General features: G+C 37.2%; 1 protein-coding gene across 7 annotated transcripts in view; it reads left to right on the top strand.

Moving 5' to 3' along the window:
- The first annotated feature begins 1,711 nt into the window (after positions 1 to 1,711).
- CEP295 (centrosomal protein 295) overlaps positions 1,712 to 20,925 on the top strand; it is a 44,892-nt gene continuing 25,678 nt past the window's right edge. For 4 of the 7 annotated variants that reach the window (XR_015715269.1, XM_087821606.1, XM_016206793.2 and 1 more), the window contains exons 1-10: positions 1,721 to 1,847; positions 4,784 to 4,917; positions 5,722 to 5,922; positions 7,144 to 7,268; positions 7,983 to 8,076; positions 10,509 to 10,604; positions 14,166 to 14,306; positions 16,900 to 17,083; positions 17,303 to 17,470; positions 19,846 to 20,067. Coding sequence is in view for 6 of the 7 variants with exons in the window: in XM_087821606.1 (XP_087677732.1) it covers positions 1,721 to 1,847; positions 4,784 to 4,917; positions 5,722 to 5,922; positions 7,144 to 7,268; positions 7,983 to 8,076; positions 10,509 to 10,604; positions 14,166 to 14,306; positions 16,900 to 17,083; positions 17,303 to 17,470; positions 19,846 to 20,067 (1,492 nt within the window). In the remaining variant the exon portion in view is untranslated. Of the gene's footprint in view, positions 1,848 to 4,783; positions 4,918 to 5,721; positions 5,923 to 7,143; positions 7,269 to 7,982; positions 8,077 to 10,508; positions 10,605 to 14,165; positions 14,307 to 16,899; positions 17,084 to 17,302; positions 17,471 to 19,845; positions 20,068 to 20,925 lie in introns of those variants that run through there. The other 3 variants (XM_016206791.2, XM_016206792.2, XM_016206797.2) reach the window with 3 other exon arrangements.

Raw genomic sequence — 20,925 nt, 5'->3', positions numbered from 1 at the left:
GCAGCTTAAGTAAAAGGGGGTCGATTTAATGGCTTCTATCCGTAATTTACAGAACAGGCTAACATCAGGGAGAGATGGATCCAGGGACTTGAACACTGTTGGGATTCTATGTGTTCCTTGCTGAATGTCAGACTCTTTCTTCCAGGCCAGTTTATGGGAGTCCGCATGGTGGGTCACTTGGGGAAGCTCCAGTTTCATACCCTAACATAAGCCGAGAGGAAAATATCCATCCCTCGTGGCTCAGGTAAGAAAAATTCATGTGAAAGACTCTGACTTTAGATTATGTATCCACCCCTGAGTTATCCCAGTGGCAAAGGAGATAGTGAACTATGATTTGCCCAGTCTGGGTCACATGCCCACCCTGTGGCCTAGAGCGCTGGGTCTGTGCCAGATGAGGGTAGAAAGGTGCTGGACAGAAAAAATAAATAAAATAGTTGTTAAACTACCCCTTTAGAGTTTACAAAGTGCTCTCATATGACTCATGAAGTTTGAGTCTCACAACTACCCTATGAAGAGGGCAGGTAATGTATTAGTAAGGAAATGTTGGCTACTATTGCATTTACCTGTTTACTGCACACCACTGGATGCTCCAGGGGCATGTGAAGTTCAACTGTCCGGAGCTGAGCTCATCACCTTGCCCCTTCACTGACTCCCACTCCTGATTTCTTCCTCGGTTGGTGGCACCATCCCCACCATTGCTCCCCAAGCTAGTAGCCTGTGCGGTTACCTTCACTCTCCCTTTCCCTCAACCTCACATGCAACTGTTTGTCCATACTGCTCATTTTAGCCTCCTAAACATTTCTGCAATTTACTCTTTTGTCTAAATATCCCATAAACAGCACAAAAACAGGATATTCAAAACTTAACTACGTCCTACCTCAAACCTGCTCTCCTTCCCGTGTTCTAGTAGGATATTATCACCATCCACTTAGTTGCCAAATATTCCTGATGTTTGGCATCCTGTTTGTCTCGTAAACCCACCCAGGCCTCTCCATTCTCAGCGCCCTCATCTCCTCACTTCCGGCAGCAGTACCCTAATTGGTGCCCCTGCCCTCTGACCCCTTCCGCAGGAGGAAGCCAGCTCAGATCAGGCCAGCGACTTCCTCATCGCCCCCACTCCCCATTTTCTAATCCTTTCATTCCTGGTATGTTTAACTAGACTACGATATCTAGGAAAAGGGCCACAATTCCTGTACCCTTGTCTCCCCTGCACGTAGCACACTGCACTTGGCACCCAATAGATGCTCAATAAATACGAAACTGTACTCATCCCCTTTCTGGGTATAGCTTATTTACAGCAGGTAACTCCTTGGCATTTTCTAGGTGTGCTGGACCTCTGGAGGCACGAAGTATCGGGATATGGTTCACTGTTGGACGAGCTGGAGGCCTCTGAAGGAAGCCATCAGAAACCAGCGTCATCGCACCAAACGAATTGTGCAGTCAGTACACAGAAGGACGCAAATCCCGAGGCATCTTCGTGATGGTGATTTAAGGCGGAAGCCGCCCTCAAGGCTCCGGAAAAATATCTTCCCCCTTCTGGACCTGCGAAACGAGCTTGTGGAGAGTAAACGAGACTTAGGCGCCGCGGTGATGGAGATAATGGGGCTCTACGCACGAGCTCGCGCGTGGCACCGCCTTCCCGGCGGCCCCCGGGGGAGGCGGGACCAGGCGGATTCCCGCGGTTTGGCCCCGCCATTGGCGGGCGGTTTGAATGACGGAAATGACGGCGGCTGGGCGACGGCCGTCCCTCAGGCGCACGAACGGCTGTTGGGAAGCGGATCCGCGGCGGCCGCCGGGGCCTTCCCTGGCTGAGCGGCGTTTCCTGGCCCCCGGCTCGGAGTTCTCAGGCGAGTGACGGACGCGCCCGCTTCCCCGCGCCGCCGGGCGTGCACGAGTCCCGGAAGCCTGGACCTGGGAGTGTGTCGGGCAGGGAGGGGACGCGGGGCGGATGCGGCGCCGCGAACCGACCCGCGGTGCTCAGGCCGCGGCGGCCGCTTTGCCGGCTCGGGTGGGCTTGCGGTTCGCAGGAGCCTCGGGGCCGCAGGAGCGGCCCGAGCCAGACCCGCCGGCTCGTGCGAGAGGCTGCCCGGGGGCCTCTGCGCGGGTAGCTGCGCGCCTCTGCCTGGGTCGGGTCGCGCGGGGTCCCGGAAATTCCTAGGGTGATGGGGACCCGCGAGCGCCTCGGCTGTTCCGCTGCTGCGACCAGCTCCGCTCTGTGCGTCCTGCCGCAAGATCGCCGTGGACGTGGCCTGAAACCGGGGAGCCGTTTAAGAGCCCTGCCGGGGGTCGTTTCTGGCGGAGAGAGTGCTCTTGTTTTGATGCCTGTCCCCTTTAATTTCTTAGGCATTAAGTTCTGCTCCAAACTGAGCTTTGAAAGCATTGGGGAATGTTCGAGTCCTTAATACTTAGAAGATCTTTGGTAGTTGCACATTCATTAAGTTACATAATCATCAGAACAACCTGTTGGGGTAGATGTTACTCCCATTGTATCGTTTAAGGAAAGGAGACCCAAGTGGCTTAAGTGAGTCGGCCAGTGTCTTCCTGCTTTAAGTTGCAGTGTTGGGTCTTGAACCCAGTCTTCTAAGTCCAGTATTACTGTTGTGATTACAGTGTGTCAGGTGCCGCTTAATCTGAACAAAATCTTGCAAGATAAGTAGTATCACTCATCGGGTAGCAATAATGCATAGAATTTAAAAATCCATGTGGATTTGAATAAGTGAGGGAGCAGGGGAAACTCTTCCTTAGAGTAGGATTCCAAATGTAAGTGCAGAAGGAATAAGGGAAACAGAAAATACCTTCTGATAAACAGCACAGTAGTTCTTTCAGACAGCAATCATTAATGGATACTGAACTTAGTGGGCAGAAGTTTGATGAGCAACATGATATTTATATGGCCTCAACTCTCTCTCCACCAGATATTTACAAAGGAGAAACCTGGTAGGTAGGTAGATACCACTTTAACCACCTGCTCAAAATTCACATTGCCAGTAGTAAACCAGTAGTGAGACAGGTTAAGCTCCCTTACCGCCTGATGTGAAGCACTGAGAAGGATGCATTATCCCTCCCTTCTGTGGTGTTCTTCCCAAAAATGCATAACCTCATTCTAACCAGAAGAAAAGATTAAACAAATTCAAATTGATGGACATTCCATAAAACAACTGGCCAGTATTTTTCAAAAATGTCAAGATCTTGAGAAAGAAGAAAGACAGGCTGAGGAACTGTCCCAGATTAGAGCAGTTGAAGGAGACAGGGCAGCCTCCGCAGCCACGAGAATGTGAAGCACCTGCATCCTGAAATTTGCGTGGGTGCTTCCCATGGGCTGCTCCTAGCCAAGACAGAGCCTAGCCAATAACTGAGCGTATTGGGACTGTTCCTTAGGAAACCAGGGGCTTTAGCTTAAGGACTCCCAGAGGTCTTGCTGAACCTTCCTTAGACTGCATGGCCATTTAGGAGGCATCTACCTGATTTATCTCCCTCCTTCACTCAGTGTCAGATTTGCATGGAAGTCTGAAGTGTTCCCAGCTTTTATCAGCTCTGTCTCCATTTTTTTCTCGCACAGACATTTCTCCTAATAAAATATTTGTGGGTTTAATCCCATTTTGGTATCTGCAGAGTACCACAACAATCAAATGCAATGTGTTTTCCTTGGATTGGGTCCTGTCCAGAAAAATGGACATTAGTGGGATAATGAATGACATTTTAAGATTTTTAACTTTTTCTGTAGATTAGTTAAAAGTATTGTGCCAGTATTAATTTCCAGGTTTTGATAATTGTACTGTATTTACATAAGGTGTTAACATTGAGAGAAGCTGGGGGAAAAGTGTATGGGAATTCTAAGTCTGAAATTATTTCCAAATAAGTTTTTAAAAAGTTTTAAAGTTATATACAAGAGAAAACAATTATTCTATCACATCTAGGTAAAAATAACAAATGCATGTTTGTTTTCCTATAATCCTCTGGCAAATGAAATAGTGACTACTCAAAATTTTTGGAAATGACAGTGATGGAAACGAGGAGATATGAGAATGACCTGAGGAGGGTTTTCAAATTACAGAAACTTAACGGCTTTTTACATTCTTCCCATTTCTCTCCAGCAGACTCCCTCAAATAGGGGTATGTTAATCTAGGGAGGAGAGTAAGAACACTGAGTATAAACAGTACCACTAGAAAAATAGACTGGAAATTAAATACTCATCCAAACAACAGAATTGTTCCTAAAGGATTTTTTTAAATGATTATTTATTTAAAAATCACACCGTTGTAATTGTCAAAGAATTGTTTACTGTTCAGGGGCTGATTTAATTCCATATGATAGATACAGTGACGCTTGGTGATCAACTTGTGTACAACAGATTGGAAGTTGAATCTAGGGACCAGGAGCCCTTGCAGTTACAGCAGTAATTGTGAGAACTTTATTCTGTGCTAACACATCTTTTTTAAGTCTTTATTTTTTTTACATTTGAGCTAAGTAAACTGGAAATCACAATCAGGAATAAGTCAGTCCCAGATATTCTACGTAAAGAATAATCTGCTGTAGATGGGAAAGTTTTTTTCCAAGTGTCTCTGATTATCTTCCACTTAACCCCTTCCCATCTATCTGAAAACCACCAATTTAAGTGCTGAATTAATCATTGATGTTTGTAAATAAGTTAGACTTTCTTTACCCAAATGATTTTATTTGCACATATACAGCCTTTTAACTGTCAAATATATTAATATATGTTTTTAAAATTACCTTTGCTGCCTTATTTTAGTAGACTTTTTTTCCTTTTTAAAAATGCAGAACCTTTATATTTAAAGAACACAAAAATGAAAAAAAAGGTAGTGAATGCTGGTAAGATGAGATTGAGTCCTAATGAGGAAGCAGTCATTTTAAAAGAAGATTATGAGAGAAGACGAAAGCTAAGATTGCTACAGGTAAGATTTATTTGGAACAAAGTTCCAAATTCTTTGTCTTCTCCAAATTATTAGTATTTTTTACATTTCTAAATAAAATGTTGCACTTAAAAACCTTTTCTGGCTGTACAAGAGCCCTGATTCTTGCATACTAACTAGTTTTGGAACATTTGAAAAATAGGCTGAAATAGTAAGTAGATTGGAGCAGAGTTTGAGGATTAGGGTGATTTGACTCAATAATTATTGGAAGATAGCTCTTTAAGTGTTTTTTAAGTGATGTGTAACTGATGAAGATTAGAATGACTTTGAAAGATTACTGGAAAGATTATTAGCTGCTGAAACAAATTTATTAAGAAGTTAATAGATTTTCCTTTTCTACAAGTCTTTAGAGTAAGTTAGTTAAGTCCTTGTGAAGCATGTTTTAGGTGCCATTCTCCCTAGAATTGGGGATGATATACCACAGATACGGAGTTTTCATCTAGCTCTATCTATATTCATCTGGGCTATAAATTTTGTCGAATCATGCCTAACCATTTTAGCCTCTTAAATTAGGTTATTAGAATGATAATGGCATACCATTAGGGCTTGGGGGTATAATAACTAATCACTTAGGAAACTTTAGAAGATGTCTTGAGATTTTAGGATTTTTTCTACATCACTTGGATTTTTTTTTCTTTTCTTTACATAGAGTTTATCTAATGTAATATGAATATTCAGGAGAATTGATAGATCTAAAGAGAATTCATTTATGCTTTTGTTTCCAAATAGCTTTTCAAAAAGTTTAAGTACTCTTTTCATATAACCTGTTAAATATTCATTCTTCAGGTTCGAGAACAAGAAAGGAATATTGCTTTTCAGAGAAGAGAAGATATAAAACAGAGGAGAAATTGGCAATTGACTCGTTTGGCAGAGGCACTGAGGGCAGAATGGGAAGAATCACAAACTCAGAAAATAAACAACTTGGAAAGACTGTATTTGGCAAGTTTAAGAAATATGGGAGAAGGACACCAACAAGCCAAAGAAAATGTAGGTGAACACTGATTTGACTGCTTGTCTGTGGTAGTAATTTTGGTTAGAAGTAAATTATAGTTGTTAAATGCTTGTCTGATAAAAAAATGTTTTCATAGATAGAATTTGGGGCAGCCCGAACTTTTTAAATTTAATGTAATTTAAGAATGCTGCTAGGTTCGTATCCTAGTAAGAGTCATGTCAAGTAAAATCTGTCTTCCTGTGAAGTTTAAATTATCATTCTCTTCCAGTCTTTAACTCTCTGGGTAATAAAATAGTAACTTTTTTAATCAGAAGTTGTTATTTCAAGCACCTTGGACAGATTCAGTGGGGTGAATTCAAATTCCCCATTTTATTATCATTCCTCATACCTCGAAAACATGTATAGCTGAAAGTATATACACTTGGATTTCATTCACACATAGTAAAAAGTCTTTGATGACTTTCAGAGAGGCAAAGTAGAGCTTAACTCAGTATTTAAAACTGTCCTCTGAACCTTATTTTGTTGTTTATTGTGATTTATGGTTGAAAACCACAGGCATACCTTAAAGATATTGCAGGTTTGGTCTCAGACCACTACAATAAAGTGAGTCACGTGAATTGTTTGGTTTCCCGGTACATATAAATGTTGTGTTTACACTATAGTATAATAAGTCTACAGTCACATTATGTCTAAAAAACAATATACATACCTTAACTAAAAAGTACTTTAATGCTAAAAAATGTTAATCATCATCTGAGTCTTTTGGAAAATGGTGCCAACAGAGTTGCTTGATGCAGGGTCGCCACAAACCTTTAATTTGTAAAAGCCACACTATCAAGTGCAATAAAGTGAAGCACAGTGAAACGACGCATGCCTGTTTTAGACTGTTCTAGATTGCAATCCCAGGGACAGTCACACAAAATAAGCTAGTTCCAAAGAAGGCAAGTCTTTGATATCAAGCCACTAGTGAGGAAAAGAGATATCTTTAAAGAGTGTGGCAGTCAAATTAAGTTCCGTGGTCCCTGGTTTTAGTCTGTGTTTTTAGTAATGGCCTTAAGTTCTTACATCAGATTTTTGTAGCTTCATTTATGCCACCATTAACTTTGTGCTTTAGTGCAGTGTTTCCTAAACTTTGGTCATTTGCATACCGCCTTCACGTTTTTTTGGCCCCTACTAGGGAAGTCACCAAGGGTTGTTCTGTAATACTACCTTTTAACCTTGATTAACATGATTTAACATCTTACATATATTTTTAGGAACCTGATTTGAATGCTCTGGCACAGCAGGCAGCAGAAAGAAAAAGAAAAGCAGAAGTGAGGCATAAAGAGGCCCTGAAAGTACAGAAAAAGCAAAAAGAAATGTCAATGAAACAAAAAACCTGGTAAAGTAATAGTTTTTACCATATTCTCCACTGAAACTAGTATGGTTAGAAGTAGAGGCTACACTGGATAATGTTTAAGCTACTGTTAAATAAAAGTCACAGTATATCCATTGTGTTTGTTAACTTGGTTTAATAATGCAGTGGGGCAGAGTGGTTTGCTTAGGTGAACATAGTAACAAATGAGCTTTCTCCTCTAGCCTGACTTTAGCAACAATTACTAAGTTCATGTAGAAATGTATGGCTAGTTCAGAATGCATGCCAACCAAAATCTCTCTGCCTTTGATGTAAAAAAAAGAAGAAAAGCAGTGTAATTAAGAACATTAAAAGAGGTTATAGATTCTTTGAAAGTCATTACTATTTTTGCATGTTGTAAAAATGAAAGATCCTGTTACTAGTCAGCAGTGGTCATTTTATACGGTGGCCCATCTTTCTCTCTCTCTCTTTTTTTTTTTAACTCTAAACTAAGGAACATTAGATGTTTGTTATATTAGTCACCACTGTAGAGCTTTAAGTCTTTAGATACATCTCTTTCATTTGGTAAACATTTTCTTACATGTCTGTTATGTATAGACTCTTTATTAAACAATACACTTGAGCCTGTGGGATCAGATTGGAGGATTTCTTGAGATCCTATGGCTTTTATATTTTTAACCTTAAGGGTTGTACTGTAATATTACCTAAGAAAGTAATTTATGCCATCTCTTGCTTTTTAAGGCACATAAAAGCTCGAAAGGAAGCACTGCTTGCAGAAAAAGAAAGATCTGCGAAAATTACAAGTCTGCCACCTCCTCCTCCAGCTCTTTTTGAGGTGAATTACTTTGAGTGTTAAGAAGAACTAGGTTATAATAATTCTTTACTATTAGAGTTCAGTGCAGATCAAAATATCATTTGCTTTAACTTTTAAAAAATTTATTAATTTTTAGAGAAAGTGAGAAACATCTATTTGTTGTTCCACCTATTTATGCATTCATTTGTTGATTCTTGTACGTGCCTGGATGAGGGATCGAACCCACAACCTTGGCATTTTGGGACGATGCTCTAACCAACTGAACTGCCCAGCTAGGGCCTAACTTAATTTAAATTGTACAAGTAACACATGCATATATCTGGAGTATTTAAAAATGCTAGGTATCATTTTACACAAAAATGCTTTAGTATGTATCTCTGCTGTATAAGGACTTTTTTTTTTAACATAATACTAATATTGTTCCCAATATCATCTAAAACACAGTCTATGTTCAGTTTTCCCCAGTTGTCTCAAAATATTTTTTTGTTATTTGCAAACCTGTAATGTTTTTGATTTTTAAAAAACTGAATAGTTTGGCCCATTTTAAAAAAAATGCCCTTTATTTTAAAAGTAACTGGATTATTTGCTCTGTAGACTTCCGCATTGTAAATAGTTACCATATTATAAGATAAAGAAATTAGGTTCATATAAGTTAATAAATATATGCAAGATTATGTAAAATGAGATAGGTCTCTGGGTAAAATGTGTGCTTTTGTGATTTGGAGCTTATTATTCTTTTAAATTTATCTTTATTGTTGGAAGTATTACAGGGGTCCCCTTTTTCCCCCCCCATTAACCCCCTCCTCCACGCTTTTGCCCCCTCCCCAGGCCTTCACTGAACTATTGTCTGTATCCATGGGTTATGCATATATGCGTATAAGTTCTGTGGTTAATCTCTTCCCACCCCACCTCCCACCCCACCCCTTTCCCTCTGAGAATCATCAGTCTGTTACATGCTTGCTTTTGGAGCTTATTTTTGAAAACACATTTTATTTATTAAGTGATGAAGTGGAAATTAATTTGAAAAGGTATTGATTCTCTTGTTCACATTAGCTTTTTGTGGTTATTGAGCTGGCTATTTGGATGATTATCAAAATCAGTTATTTTTACCTAAAAGGTTAAGTAGAAAAGAAAACCTATAGAAACACAAAGATGTCTAATTTAGTTGTATACACACATATATTTTATGTATGTATGATCAACATAGGTACACTATATTTGCCTCTTAAGCCTTTCATGTTGTCAGCCTTCCTGCTTTTATGTTGAGCCATCTGCCATATAACATTTGATCCAACAAGATTCAAATGGAAGAGTCAGATTTCATTCACTCCCTCAGTACCATGTTAAAAGGCAGGTAGTTTTTAATCCATGATGCCTTAATTTCCCTTTGTCATAATTCCTAAGGTTCCTAACAAGCCAAAGGCAAAAATTTACAAAAAGCAAGAAAAACTACATGATTTGGCAAGTATGAATAAATATGTTGGATGTATACTTTCCCTCCCCCCAACTTTTTATTATGAAAAGTTTCAAAGTACAGAGAAGTTAGAAGAGTACAATGAATAGCTGTTTGCACTGTATATAGATGGCAAATAGTTGTGCACATATGTATATATTTGAATGTAAATTGTAGAGATGACACTTCACCCCTAGTACTTCCACATGCCTCTTGTAATAAGGATATTCTCTTATGCAACCACAGTAACACCTTAAGAATATTAACATTAATTCCTTAAATCTATTTAATTAGTTTGTACTCAGAATTTTCCAGTTGCCCCTAAATTGTCTTATCTACAGCTCTTTTTTTTTTTTTTTTTTTGACTAGGACCCAAGTAAAGGTTCACCTATTGCTTCTGCATGTTTGGTCTCTTTGGTCTCTCTCAATGTAGAACATCATCTCCCCCAACCCTAGTCTTTTATTTTAGACTTTGACAGAACTACTTTGAAGAGATTAGACTCGTTTCTCATATTCTGTATGTCTGGCTTGGTTATGGTGGTGACTATAAGAGATATCCATCATAAAGGTATATTTCTTTTTTCAATTACCAAGTTATCTGAGAGGCTATACTTTGGCACCAGACAGGTGTCTATCATTCTCCTACATTCATTCATTGGCCTACTTCTGTTTGAAAAAAGAAAAGAGAACTAACCTCTTACCAGTGAGCATGAACCACCATAACCAAATGATCAAACTTAGAATCAGTAATAGTGGAGCATCTTATTATGTGTCTCCTGATGTGGTGCATTAAATTATACAGCATCACCTCTTTAATATTCTTGCCAAATATAATCTAGCTTTAAAACCTAAATTCCAGTTTGATGGAAATAAAGGGCATGATCCCATGTGAAAAAAATAAGGATAACTGATGAAATATAATTTTTTTGTTTTGGATCCAGCTTTAAATGAAAATTAATGCTTTAACCTAACAATCTATTTTCTGTGTTCCGTTTTTCAGAACGTTGAAGTAAAGAGAATTTCTAATATGAAAACCAGTAGTTCTACCTACCATCATCTTTGCACTTTCGTGAATAGAGAGACAGACACCAAACAGGTGATTGACTTAATATCGGGTCATGTCCCTCACTTTATTATTTCTCTGTTCGTTGACTTGAGTTATATCTTGGTTCTATGTTTGTTGTTCTGAGGTGTCAAAATTTGAACAACTCTACTAACCATCACAGAGTAATAATGATTAAAAAATCTTTCAAATATGCTTTGAATTTTCATGTCACGTTTAATATGAATGAGGTTTAATACGAATGAAAGGAGTTGGCGAGTTGGGTGGTTATATTTTACAATAGCAAATTTTAAAACTTTTATATCAAAAAAATAATGCATGCTGTTTGTGAAAATTTTGGAATTACGCGCACAAGCATAAACTAGGAAAACCACCTATGATTCCATTACCAAAAGGAAATATGGTTAACACATTAATGAATTCATTGTAGTCTATATATATAAACATACACACAGTTTTTAAAATATGGCATTTGACAAATACTTAATATTTTATCATAGAATTTAACCATTTTTCTGTTCTATTTCTTCTGTAAATAATGCAAACATAATAATATTGTACAGTTTTGTCTACAGATCTCATTGTATGTTTAGAACAGATTCCTAGAACAGAAATTATTGGTTCCAAACTATGTGACATTAGATAACAAATACTTGATATGAGTCATTAAATTGCCTTTTAAAAAAGTATCAACAATGTATGAGAAAGGCCATCTTATTATACCCTAGGCTGTATGGAATATTATGGTTTAAAATTTTTTGCCACTCTTAAGAATGACAAATGATCTCTCATTATTATAATTGCTGTTTCTTTATAATGGTGGGTTTTAATTTTTTTCATGGATATATTTAGCTGCTAGGAAAATAAACTTTCTTGATATAGCATTCATTTGGAGTTTAGGATGCAGCAAATACCCATTTTGGTTGACTGCTCAGTAGCAGGTGTTAAAATCAGTATTCGGTCAAGACCTAAAATGAGTATTGTCATCATAAGATTAAATCTTGAGATTTATTTAAAATCATAAATGATCATCACAACTTCAATATTATAATGCTGGAACAATAATTTCAGTCTTTTGCTACCTTGCTCTTGTGGTTACTATACTTCATTTTTGTATTATTAAGTAGATGCCTTTCAGTTAAGATTGATGAAAGACTTTTTTTTTCTTTTGCCTAGCTTTAGTATAGGGATACCTCTGATGGTGTTAGAGTAAGTTACTAAACTTTCCAGCTTTCCTCTGAGAGTAACTGAAAGACCTACCTACTCTTTAATTTCCAGGCTTGAAGATTGGATCAGTCGTTATAATACAGTTTTATAAAAGCAGGTGCACAAACCAAAGCATTCTGTTATTTTCTTTTATTTGCTTCTTCACACTGTCACTCAGGAAAACTCTGTCCTTAAACCTTGGGTTTAAAATGTGACAATGGAATAATGTGCTTGGTTTGCAAGATAACAATGTCCTGATAACTTAGTTCTAAAGTCCCTTGTATGCCATAAAATTCGTCTTTGGCTGAAGAATGATGAAAGTGGCCTGCTATATTCCTGCTAGAGCCAGTAATTCTCTGAATTATGTTTTGCTACATTTACTTTCTATACACACAACTAAACAAAACATCATGTACTTGAAATTCCTAAATTACTCATGCCCTTCATCATGTTTTTTCCGTTGTCAATGACAGTTGCATAGTTTAAAAATGGATTTTTTTATTCTAGAAATATTTTTCCAGTCAGAGCCATTATATTGGTTACCCTGGGACCCAGAAATGTCTGCAGACAAGTAAAGGAGAAAAGTTAAATTCATCAGTATAAAAAATTTCTGCCCAAATGTCTGATATACAAGATGCACAAGCAGCATATTTAATAATATTCAGTATTTTGTGCACTGCAGATTACAATTCATGAAAAAGTTTTTCAGAAACATGTTTTCTAAAAAGAATTTTGCTTCGGATTCAGTTTTTGCAAATTTCACATACCCTTTGAATTCCACTACTGAAAATGGAATCTAACAGTTATTTCAACCAGATTTTTGTTTAAATTTTTAATTGCATGGACAAAATCTATAAAGGATTGTATTCCTAAAGCACTCTTATAAAATCTTGTTTTGAAGTTTGGGCACTGAGAATAAAACTTGAGGTATCTAATTTTTCTCGTTACTCTATTTTCTTTATATCCTTTATATCCCTCATTGTGTCTGGACTTAACATGTTAATCATGAATGTTGTATATTTTAAAGTTTTTCTCTCTCTTAAAATTTTGGTTTGCGAAAATTGACATTCTGCTTTTACCCTTAGCTGGAGTGAAGGATTCCAAAACAACTTTTTTTTTTTTTTTTGTAACCTCATGGCCTAAATAGAATGAAATACTGTTCCTAAAGATTATTTTTGGAAAGCTTTGCATATTAATCCACTAAATACTTTTATGCTGATTATAATTTTGATTTAATCAAATTTTTGTTTTGTCTGGCATATTTAGATTTGCATAAATGTTTATTGGCTCAAAAGTAATATAATATTTTTTATAAAGTTGTTTGCACAGTGTACTCTTTCTTAATATATTAATGTCAGTCTCTACCTATTTTACTATTTGAGAATTTTAAGTAATTTTTACATATATACTTAATAGCTTTCATGGCCATCATTAATTATTGTTTTAACTGACCAACAGAATTTCAACATATAAAATACATGAGAAAATTTTTACTTAAAGTTACATTTGGAATGTTACCAGTACTTGAAAGTGAATATTCAGATATAAGAATCCAGATTATGTGCACCTCTCCCCCCCCCCCATCACCATTGTTATGTTAATGAATATGATGGCTGACTCTACAATCACATAATTATGGGTTATGCATATGTTCTCAAGGCCAGAAATTATATTAAAGTAGGTGTTTTTGATGATTTCGCCTTCTTGAGGCTGAACCCAAGCAGCAAATTTTGGTTGAAAATCAAAGACAAATCTCAGTGTTTTCATAAATGACTTACATGTTTGTGGTTTCTTTACTACTAGCTTTGTGGGTGTTTACCTTTCAACATTCAGTGTTTTCATAGGATTTCTTTACTTAAAAAATGATGGAGGAGTGTGTTGGATGAATATAATACCGTGATTTTCAACCTGTTTCATCTCTTGGCACACATAAACTAATTACTAAAATTCTGCAGCACACCGAAAAAATTTTTTTTTGCTGATCTGACAAAAAAAAAAAATAGATGTAATTTTGATTCATTAACACAGGACGGCTATTGTTGTGTTGGCTGTTGTCATCTTTTTATTTGAAAATCTAAGGGGAAAAACTCAGTGTCCCTGACTAAATAGCCAGATACTGCATGTTATAAATTCTTGCCGCGCACTGGTTGAAAATTGCTGGTACAGTGTAATCTGGTTTGACATGAACAACTTGTAAAACTTTACACTAACAATTTCATCTTACTCATAGGTACATGCTGTTGATAATTGTGGGCATTTAAAAATACAACTGTTCTTATTTAATTTTATATAAGTAGAAAGACATGATTTTAAAGTTGTTTGGTTTTTTTAGATATCTCTTTGTTTTACACTTTTAAATTGTCTAAAATGTTATTGATTGACTGCTAGCCAGATCCTCATTTGGCTGCTGAAGAAGAAGCTAAAAGACTGGAAGAAGTACAAAAACAAGCAGCGAAAGAGAAAATGGAACAGAGTGAAAAGGCACATGTACGGGGTTTCCAAGCAATGAGAAAGATCCATTTGGCTCAAGTAAGAATTAAATTCTGCCTGTGACCACTTCTGGTAGACTTAACCAACAGCATTGCAGAACTGATTAGTGAGTCAGGTCTTCCCCCCTCAAAGTAAGGAGGTGTGAAGAATGTGCAGGTATAGTCTCTGAGTCATATGACTTCAAATTTCCCACCTTTCTTTTACCTCTTGTTTCAAATTCAGGTTAGGTGAAGCTGTTCACACTTACAGTATATTGCTATTCTAAAACTTTTACTAATGATGAATTTATTAAAAGTTAAACATTTTAATCAGTTCAAAAATAGCCTGAGAAAAAATTAATAGCTTTCCTAATTATTTGAATTTCATTTGTGCTTTGTAAATTTTTGGGATTCAATTTATTAAATATTGATTGAGCAGAACACTTGTTGGCTTCGCAGAGTGTTGACTTGAAGGTAGTCATGATCCTTGTTGTCAAGGAGCTTTGAAAATGTGACTGTTGCAGACCTGCAAAATATGTATAATGAAAACTGGCTTTATAGATAGCTTCACTTCTGTCAGGCCTATTCAGCAAGTGTTTATTCTTGAAACAGCGTAGAAGTGATTCATCTTTTAGAAGTCTGATTTTATGTTCTATTTATTTAGTTAGTTATTTTTTTAAAATATATCTTTATAAATTTCAGAGAGAGGAAGGGAGAGGGAGAGAGAGAGAAACATCAATGATGACAGAGTTGTCATTGATCGGCTGCCTCCTGCACACCCCCAACTGGGGATCGAGCCCACAACCCAGACATGTGCCCTGACTGGGAATTGAACTGCAATCTCCTGGATCCTAGATTAATGCTCAACCACTGAGCCACGCCCAGCCGGGCTTGGATGTTTTAAATGCTCATCTGAGGAAGTTTTTAAGTACTTCTGTGAGAATTAAATGCTTGCTTTCTCTTTTAAATTTATTGGGGTGACACTGGTAAAATGCCTGTCTTATTAAAGTTAATTTGTATAGTTTGAATTGAATTATGACCTTCTCCCTTAAATTTTTAGCTTTTATAAACTGGCAATAGATTATGACTAAAATAACTGAATGTCTGAATTATTTTCAGTAATTTTCATCTAAGGCTAAAACCTATAGAAAAAAATGTGGAAGCGTTGTAAACTTAGCACTCCTCCACAAATCAGTAGGTTCTAGTGGTAGTGTAAGTGGACTCCACAGTTGGCCTGGATTTTTGTCCCTTCGTTCCTTAGCCGTTTGATCTCAGGCAATTTACCTAACCTTGTCATCTGTTTTGTGAGGATTAAATTAGTTTAGTAAAGCCCCTAGAATTGTGCCTGGAATTTCATAAGCTTACAGTAAATGGCATTGGTGGTGATAGTTGTTGTAAATAATTCAAGTAGAAAAATATGCCAAGCTTTCAGTGAACCAGAAATAGTATAGTTAATCAAATAACTTTGAAGTTAATTTAACAAAATGATTTGAAACTTAATATAAATGAAATTAATTTGTTCATAATTTGATTCTTTTTCAGGGTATAGCAAAAAAATTTCATCTCCAAATGACAAAATATTTAAAACTTTACATAAGAATAAGTAGTGTGTGTATGTAATCACTCAACAAACACTTTGTTATACAGGCTGTCCACTTTTTTGTAGACTTAGTATCTCTTACACGAAAACGTCATCAAACCCATATAATCTCATTACTATTAGAGCATTTCCTTTCCCCTGTCTGAACCTCTTTGCTGTAGACCCCATTGTGCCCTGGTAGCTTATTTTATGCTAGTGTCAAATATAATTAGTGTTTGGCCTCTACTTGCCTCTTCAACTTTATCTTTTTTCCTTGACTATGCTTGCCCTCTGTCCTGTCTATAATGAAGAGCGTACCTTCTGGGAATACCCTGTGCCTTCATTTCCATACCTTTGTGCTCTAGCTCTGCTCCCCCTTCACCCACTTTTATCTGGCTAAATCTTCATCCCAAGGAATCGGAGGTCTTCTCTTATGCTCCCTCTATAGCCTCCACCACCAAAATTCTGTTAGATAACCTCACTGAAACTCCTGCTTAAACTTCCAAGTTAGCCAGACTCTTTAAGCTTAAAAAGAAACATGTAGATCCCTTTTAATCATGGCAATTCCTAAGAGTGTGAAGTAACAAGTATCATCTGTTAAGCCACAGTCGCTCTCGGTCCTGGTGCTTACCTGAGACTGGTATATGCTGCTGTCTACGTGGAGAACTGGTACCGAGTATATTGCAGGAGTCATGGCAACTTACATGGAACCTAATTTCATGACTGTCTTGAGAAAGAAGAGCTGTAGCTGGCAGATAACTTTTGAAGTTTTGTGGCGTAATTAGTACCACCCACCATCTTAGAGTACTTATTAACAGAGTACCAATTCCCTGTTTGTTGGTCTCTAGGTTAGGGGTGAGATTATATATTTAGCATCAAGAATGGTATCTGACATTCAATAAATATTTTTTGAATGAATAAATTAATGTCTTTTTGTGGCATAATGAATGGTAGAGGAGGGGAGGGAACCCCAGGCCCTGTTTCTCATGATTTCTCTACTTTTCCTTCACTGTTAGTGTTATTATCCAAAGTTTGTGACTCGGCTGTTGTTAATCAATTCTCTTTATTCTTGAAGAATCAAGAGAAACTAATGAAAGAACTCAAACAGCTACAGCAAGAGGACCTGGCACGTAGGAGACAGACTGTAGCACAAATGCCACCACAACTAGTTGCACTTCCATACAAACGCAGTGAAATGAAAGAAGACTGGCAGAGAGAGCTAGAGTTTGCCTTTGAAGACATGTACAATGCAGACAGGAGTAAGATATTTTCAGTAAACTTTCAACAATGCTTTTAAAGATTTTGGTGGGAAAATACATTTATATTGATGAAGCAGTTTTTATTTTGAAATGAGTTGTCTGTTTGAAAGAGGACCTCATATTTTAGACTTAGAAACTATAATGGCCTTTAAATTTTTATGCTCAAGTTCTTTTTAGTCATTTTGGAATGAAAATATGTCTCTGTATTTCTTTATTGAGAGGTGAAAGGAAACCTGATTTTGCACCTTGAACCAGAGCCTTTGCCCACTGTGACTGATCAGATCCAGGACGAAGATCTGGACCTTTCAGTGGAACAAGAAAATTTAGGTGAAACTGAAAACCCTCCAGTGACAGAAGCTGAAACAATATGTCCTAGTGAAGCAGACGGTAAAAACTTCTTCAGAATTGAATATTACAGTGTTTCATAGAACAAAATGCTAATCATTCACCAACAGTTAGAAAAGTCTGATCTAATTTGAGTGCAGACGGTGACTAATGCAAATAGGAATGATGGAAGGAGGAAACAGTATGTACAGATTTCCATTACTAAAGAACAATCCTTGTTACACATATAGGAGGAAAGTTCTTTTATTCATATATACATATCGTCTGAAGATTTTTAGGTTATTTGGTTTAGATGCTTAATTCTGAATTCATTTGAAAGCTCAGCATTTTTTAGACTTTCATCAAATCACCAAAGAGATCCCACTGTGTTAATTATGGACAGGCACTTTATGTGCAGTGATGAATAGCACACCCTTATCTCTCTCTCCTAAACTTCATCCCTGTCTCCACAATTCTAAACCTTTTCACAGGTCTGTAAAACTCAGTGTCCTAACAGTAAACAGATCGTCTTCTCTTTTCTTCTGAAACCTTGTCTTCTGTTCTTCATCCTGCAGTTACCCAAGTCAGACCGATGAGTTACCTCTAACACCCCCCTCTCTTTTACTCTCCATCGCCTTAGGGACCAAATTCTCTTCATTTTGACCTCTTTTTACCCCCATACCTACTAGTATGGCCTTTGTTCAAAGCCACTCAGGCTTTCTCATCATTTCCTCCCTACACTGGATAGGTAACTATATGTGGGTCTCCTTTTAGACTCCTTGGGTGAAGGCCCTAGGCCCACACTGCTGTCCAAATAAGAGTGTAAGGTTATTATGGTTTGGCATAAACTTCAGAAGGTGGTTTCAGGGCTCACTTGCCTTCCAGAATTCCCACTTAAGCTTCATTTCTGGCCTCTGCAGAATCTTTTATTTTCTTGCCAGATCAGCAGTGCTTTTAAGAATATACTTTACTGTTTCATCCAGCTCTTTGAGTTGTTTTCATTGGGAATATCATTCAGATCTGTAGTTTGTCAGAGTTCCAAGGCTTGCCCTATCTAAAGGGACAGTGACTCTTCAGCTCCTGTTAATCCCATTTGGGATTGCTGGCTCGATGTTGCCAACTCTTGATTTTTCAAAAGAAGCTAGGAATACTGTTGTTTATAAGGTCCTTATTTTTAAATATTTGCCATTTATTTTTTAAAAAATGAGTTAGTCACAGACTAATGGTGAGTGAAAGAAGCCAGGCAGAAAAGAATGCCTAAGTGTGATTCCATATTTATATGAAGTTAAAGGGAAGAACAGGCAAAACTAATCTGGTATCAAGGTAGAGACCAGGGGTTATCTTTAGGGGTATATTGACTGGAAGGGACATGAAGGAGTTTTCTAGATGCTGGAAATGTTTCACATAATGCTCTGGATGGTGTTACATAGATAAATGTAAAATTCACTGAGCTGCACACTTAGGTTTTGTGTATTTTATTTGTAAGTTATAACTCAAAGTTTAAAGAAAACTATGGGTGAAACAGAACTACAGTCTGCCAGTTTTCAACCTCTATAGATTTCTTAAATTTTTAAAAAATAGGTCTTTTTATTGATTTCAGAGAGAGAGAGAGAGAGAGAAAGGTGTTGATTGGCTGCCTCCTACATGCCCCCCTGATGGGAACTGAGCCCACAACCCAGGCATGTGCCCTGACCAGGAATCAAACCGGGATCTCCTGGATCATAGGTTGATGCTAAACAGCTGAGGCACACCAGCCAGGCTAAATTTAAGTCAGAGAACTATGTATTCGAAACACAGTTTTGTCCCCTTAGAGAATGTTAGTACTGTACTGAATTTTGGCATTGCACTATCAGCCTGTATGGAAGGATGTTTTGAGGAAACAACTTAAGAATTTTTAACTATAGGGATCTCTTTATGATGATAATAAGTGGGAGAAATTTTCCCAGATAGTTCCAAGAATAATTTGGGAGCATCTGATTTGCTTTTAAGGTTATAACTAGTTATGTTTTTCTTTATAGCCTACTAAGTACAGAGCCGTAATTGTTACCCTTCTCTAGCATAGAGTATAGAACCTTACAGCACATATTTTCGAAGTTAACATTACAAAGTAAGAGGTATGTATTCTGTAGTCATTTAACAAGCAGAATAAACATGTTCCTGATATGTTTTTAAGCTGGAAATTTGTGTTGAATGCATATTGTTGGAAGTAGTTTGATTTTGGTGTCTTTATTTAGATATAAGTTAAAAAAATTATTCCTGGTTATAAAATTTTGATTGGGTTTGAAAAGCATTGTACATACTATTAAATTATAAAGTGAGGAAAATAAAGTTATGCTTTTGTTTTAACTGGTAGTTGTAGCTGTAGCTAAGTATAAAGATAGAATAATATCAGGTATATCAATAGGTGCTGAATATGTGGTGTGTGGTTTTTTTTTTAGTTCCCTTGGCAATGAAGACCCAGCAGCTCCCTTCAAAAATTCTTTTCAAAAAATTATTAAATAAGATCCGAAACCAAAAATCTCTCTGGACAATTAAATCCATGTCTGAGGATGAAAGTGAAACGATTACGGCTGTTAGTGAAACTGAGAGTAAAGAACCAACAGTTGAATCAGAAACAACTGCTATTGAAGAGGGAACATTGTCCTCTGGGCAGGAACAAGGTGGGTCTGTCCAGTCGTCTTTATTTTGTAGCCCATACACCCTTTCTAAGTTATTTGCACATATGCTAATTCCTGAAAAATCAAATAGGTCAAAAGCAAGAAAACGTTTTAGAGTCCAAAACGCTGCTACTTAAAGGCAATAAACATTAAGAAAACTTTAGTGACTCTCTTCCAGACCACTTTCAGTGTAGTAATATTACATGTGTATACACATACGTGTGTGTGTGTGTGTGTGTGTGTGTGTGTGAGAGAGAGAGAGAGAGAGAGAGAGAGAGAGTGAGTGAGTGAGTTCCAGTGTCATTGGTGAACCAGAATTAACCAGTTTCCTATTGTTGAGACATTTAGGCTGTTTATGATTTTTCTTGTTACTTGTGCTGCAGTGAGCATTCTTTTAGCAAAGTCTTTGCCCATATTTTAAATTATTTCCTTAGGAACAACTCTTGAAAGAATCAAAGGAGATGAACATGTTAGCAGCTTTTGAGTATACTGTATTGTGTGTTTATTCTTAGAATTCAGTGAAAGAGGATTTATAATATCATCTGAGGGACTCCAGCATTTAGAAGATGGCTAGAGAACAGCAAAGGCAGTACAAAGGAGTGGTCAGCAGAGTTGCAGTGAAAGGGGGCTCTTTCATCTCAGTTCACAACAGGTTATTTTGCAAAAGGCCTGCGTGCGTAGGGTTTCTCTAGCCCCATCTTGCTTCATTTTCCCCCTTGTTTAACTACACCCCATGTACATTGATCCTTTTTCAGCTCCCTGAATGAGCCAAGTTTTTATCCTCAGGGCTTTAATACTTGGTTATCTAGCTGATTCTTTCTTACCTTTCAGGTGCCTGCTTAAGTGTCATTTCCTAAAAGA

Source organism: Miniopterus natalensis, chromosome 11, assembly GCF_054644295.1.
Source record: "Miniopterus natalensis isolate mMinNat1 chromosome 11, mMinNat1.hap1, whole genome shotgun sequence".
NCBI lineage: Eukaryota > Metazoa > Chordata > Mammalia > Chiroptera > Miniopteridae > Miniopterus > Miniopterus natalensis.
The sequence above is the reverse complement of the archived record's forward strand: the minus strand, read 5'-3'. Positions and strand labels throughout refer to the sequence as shown.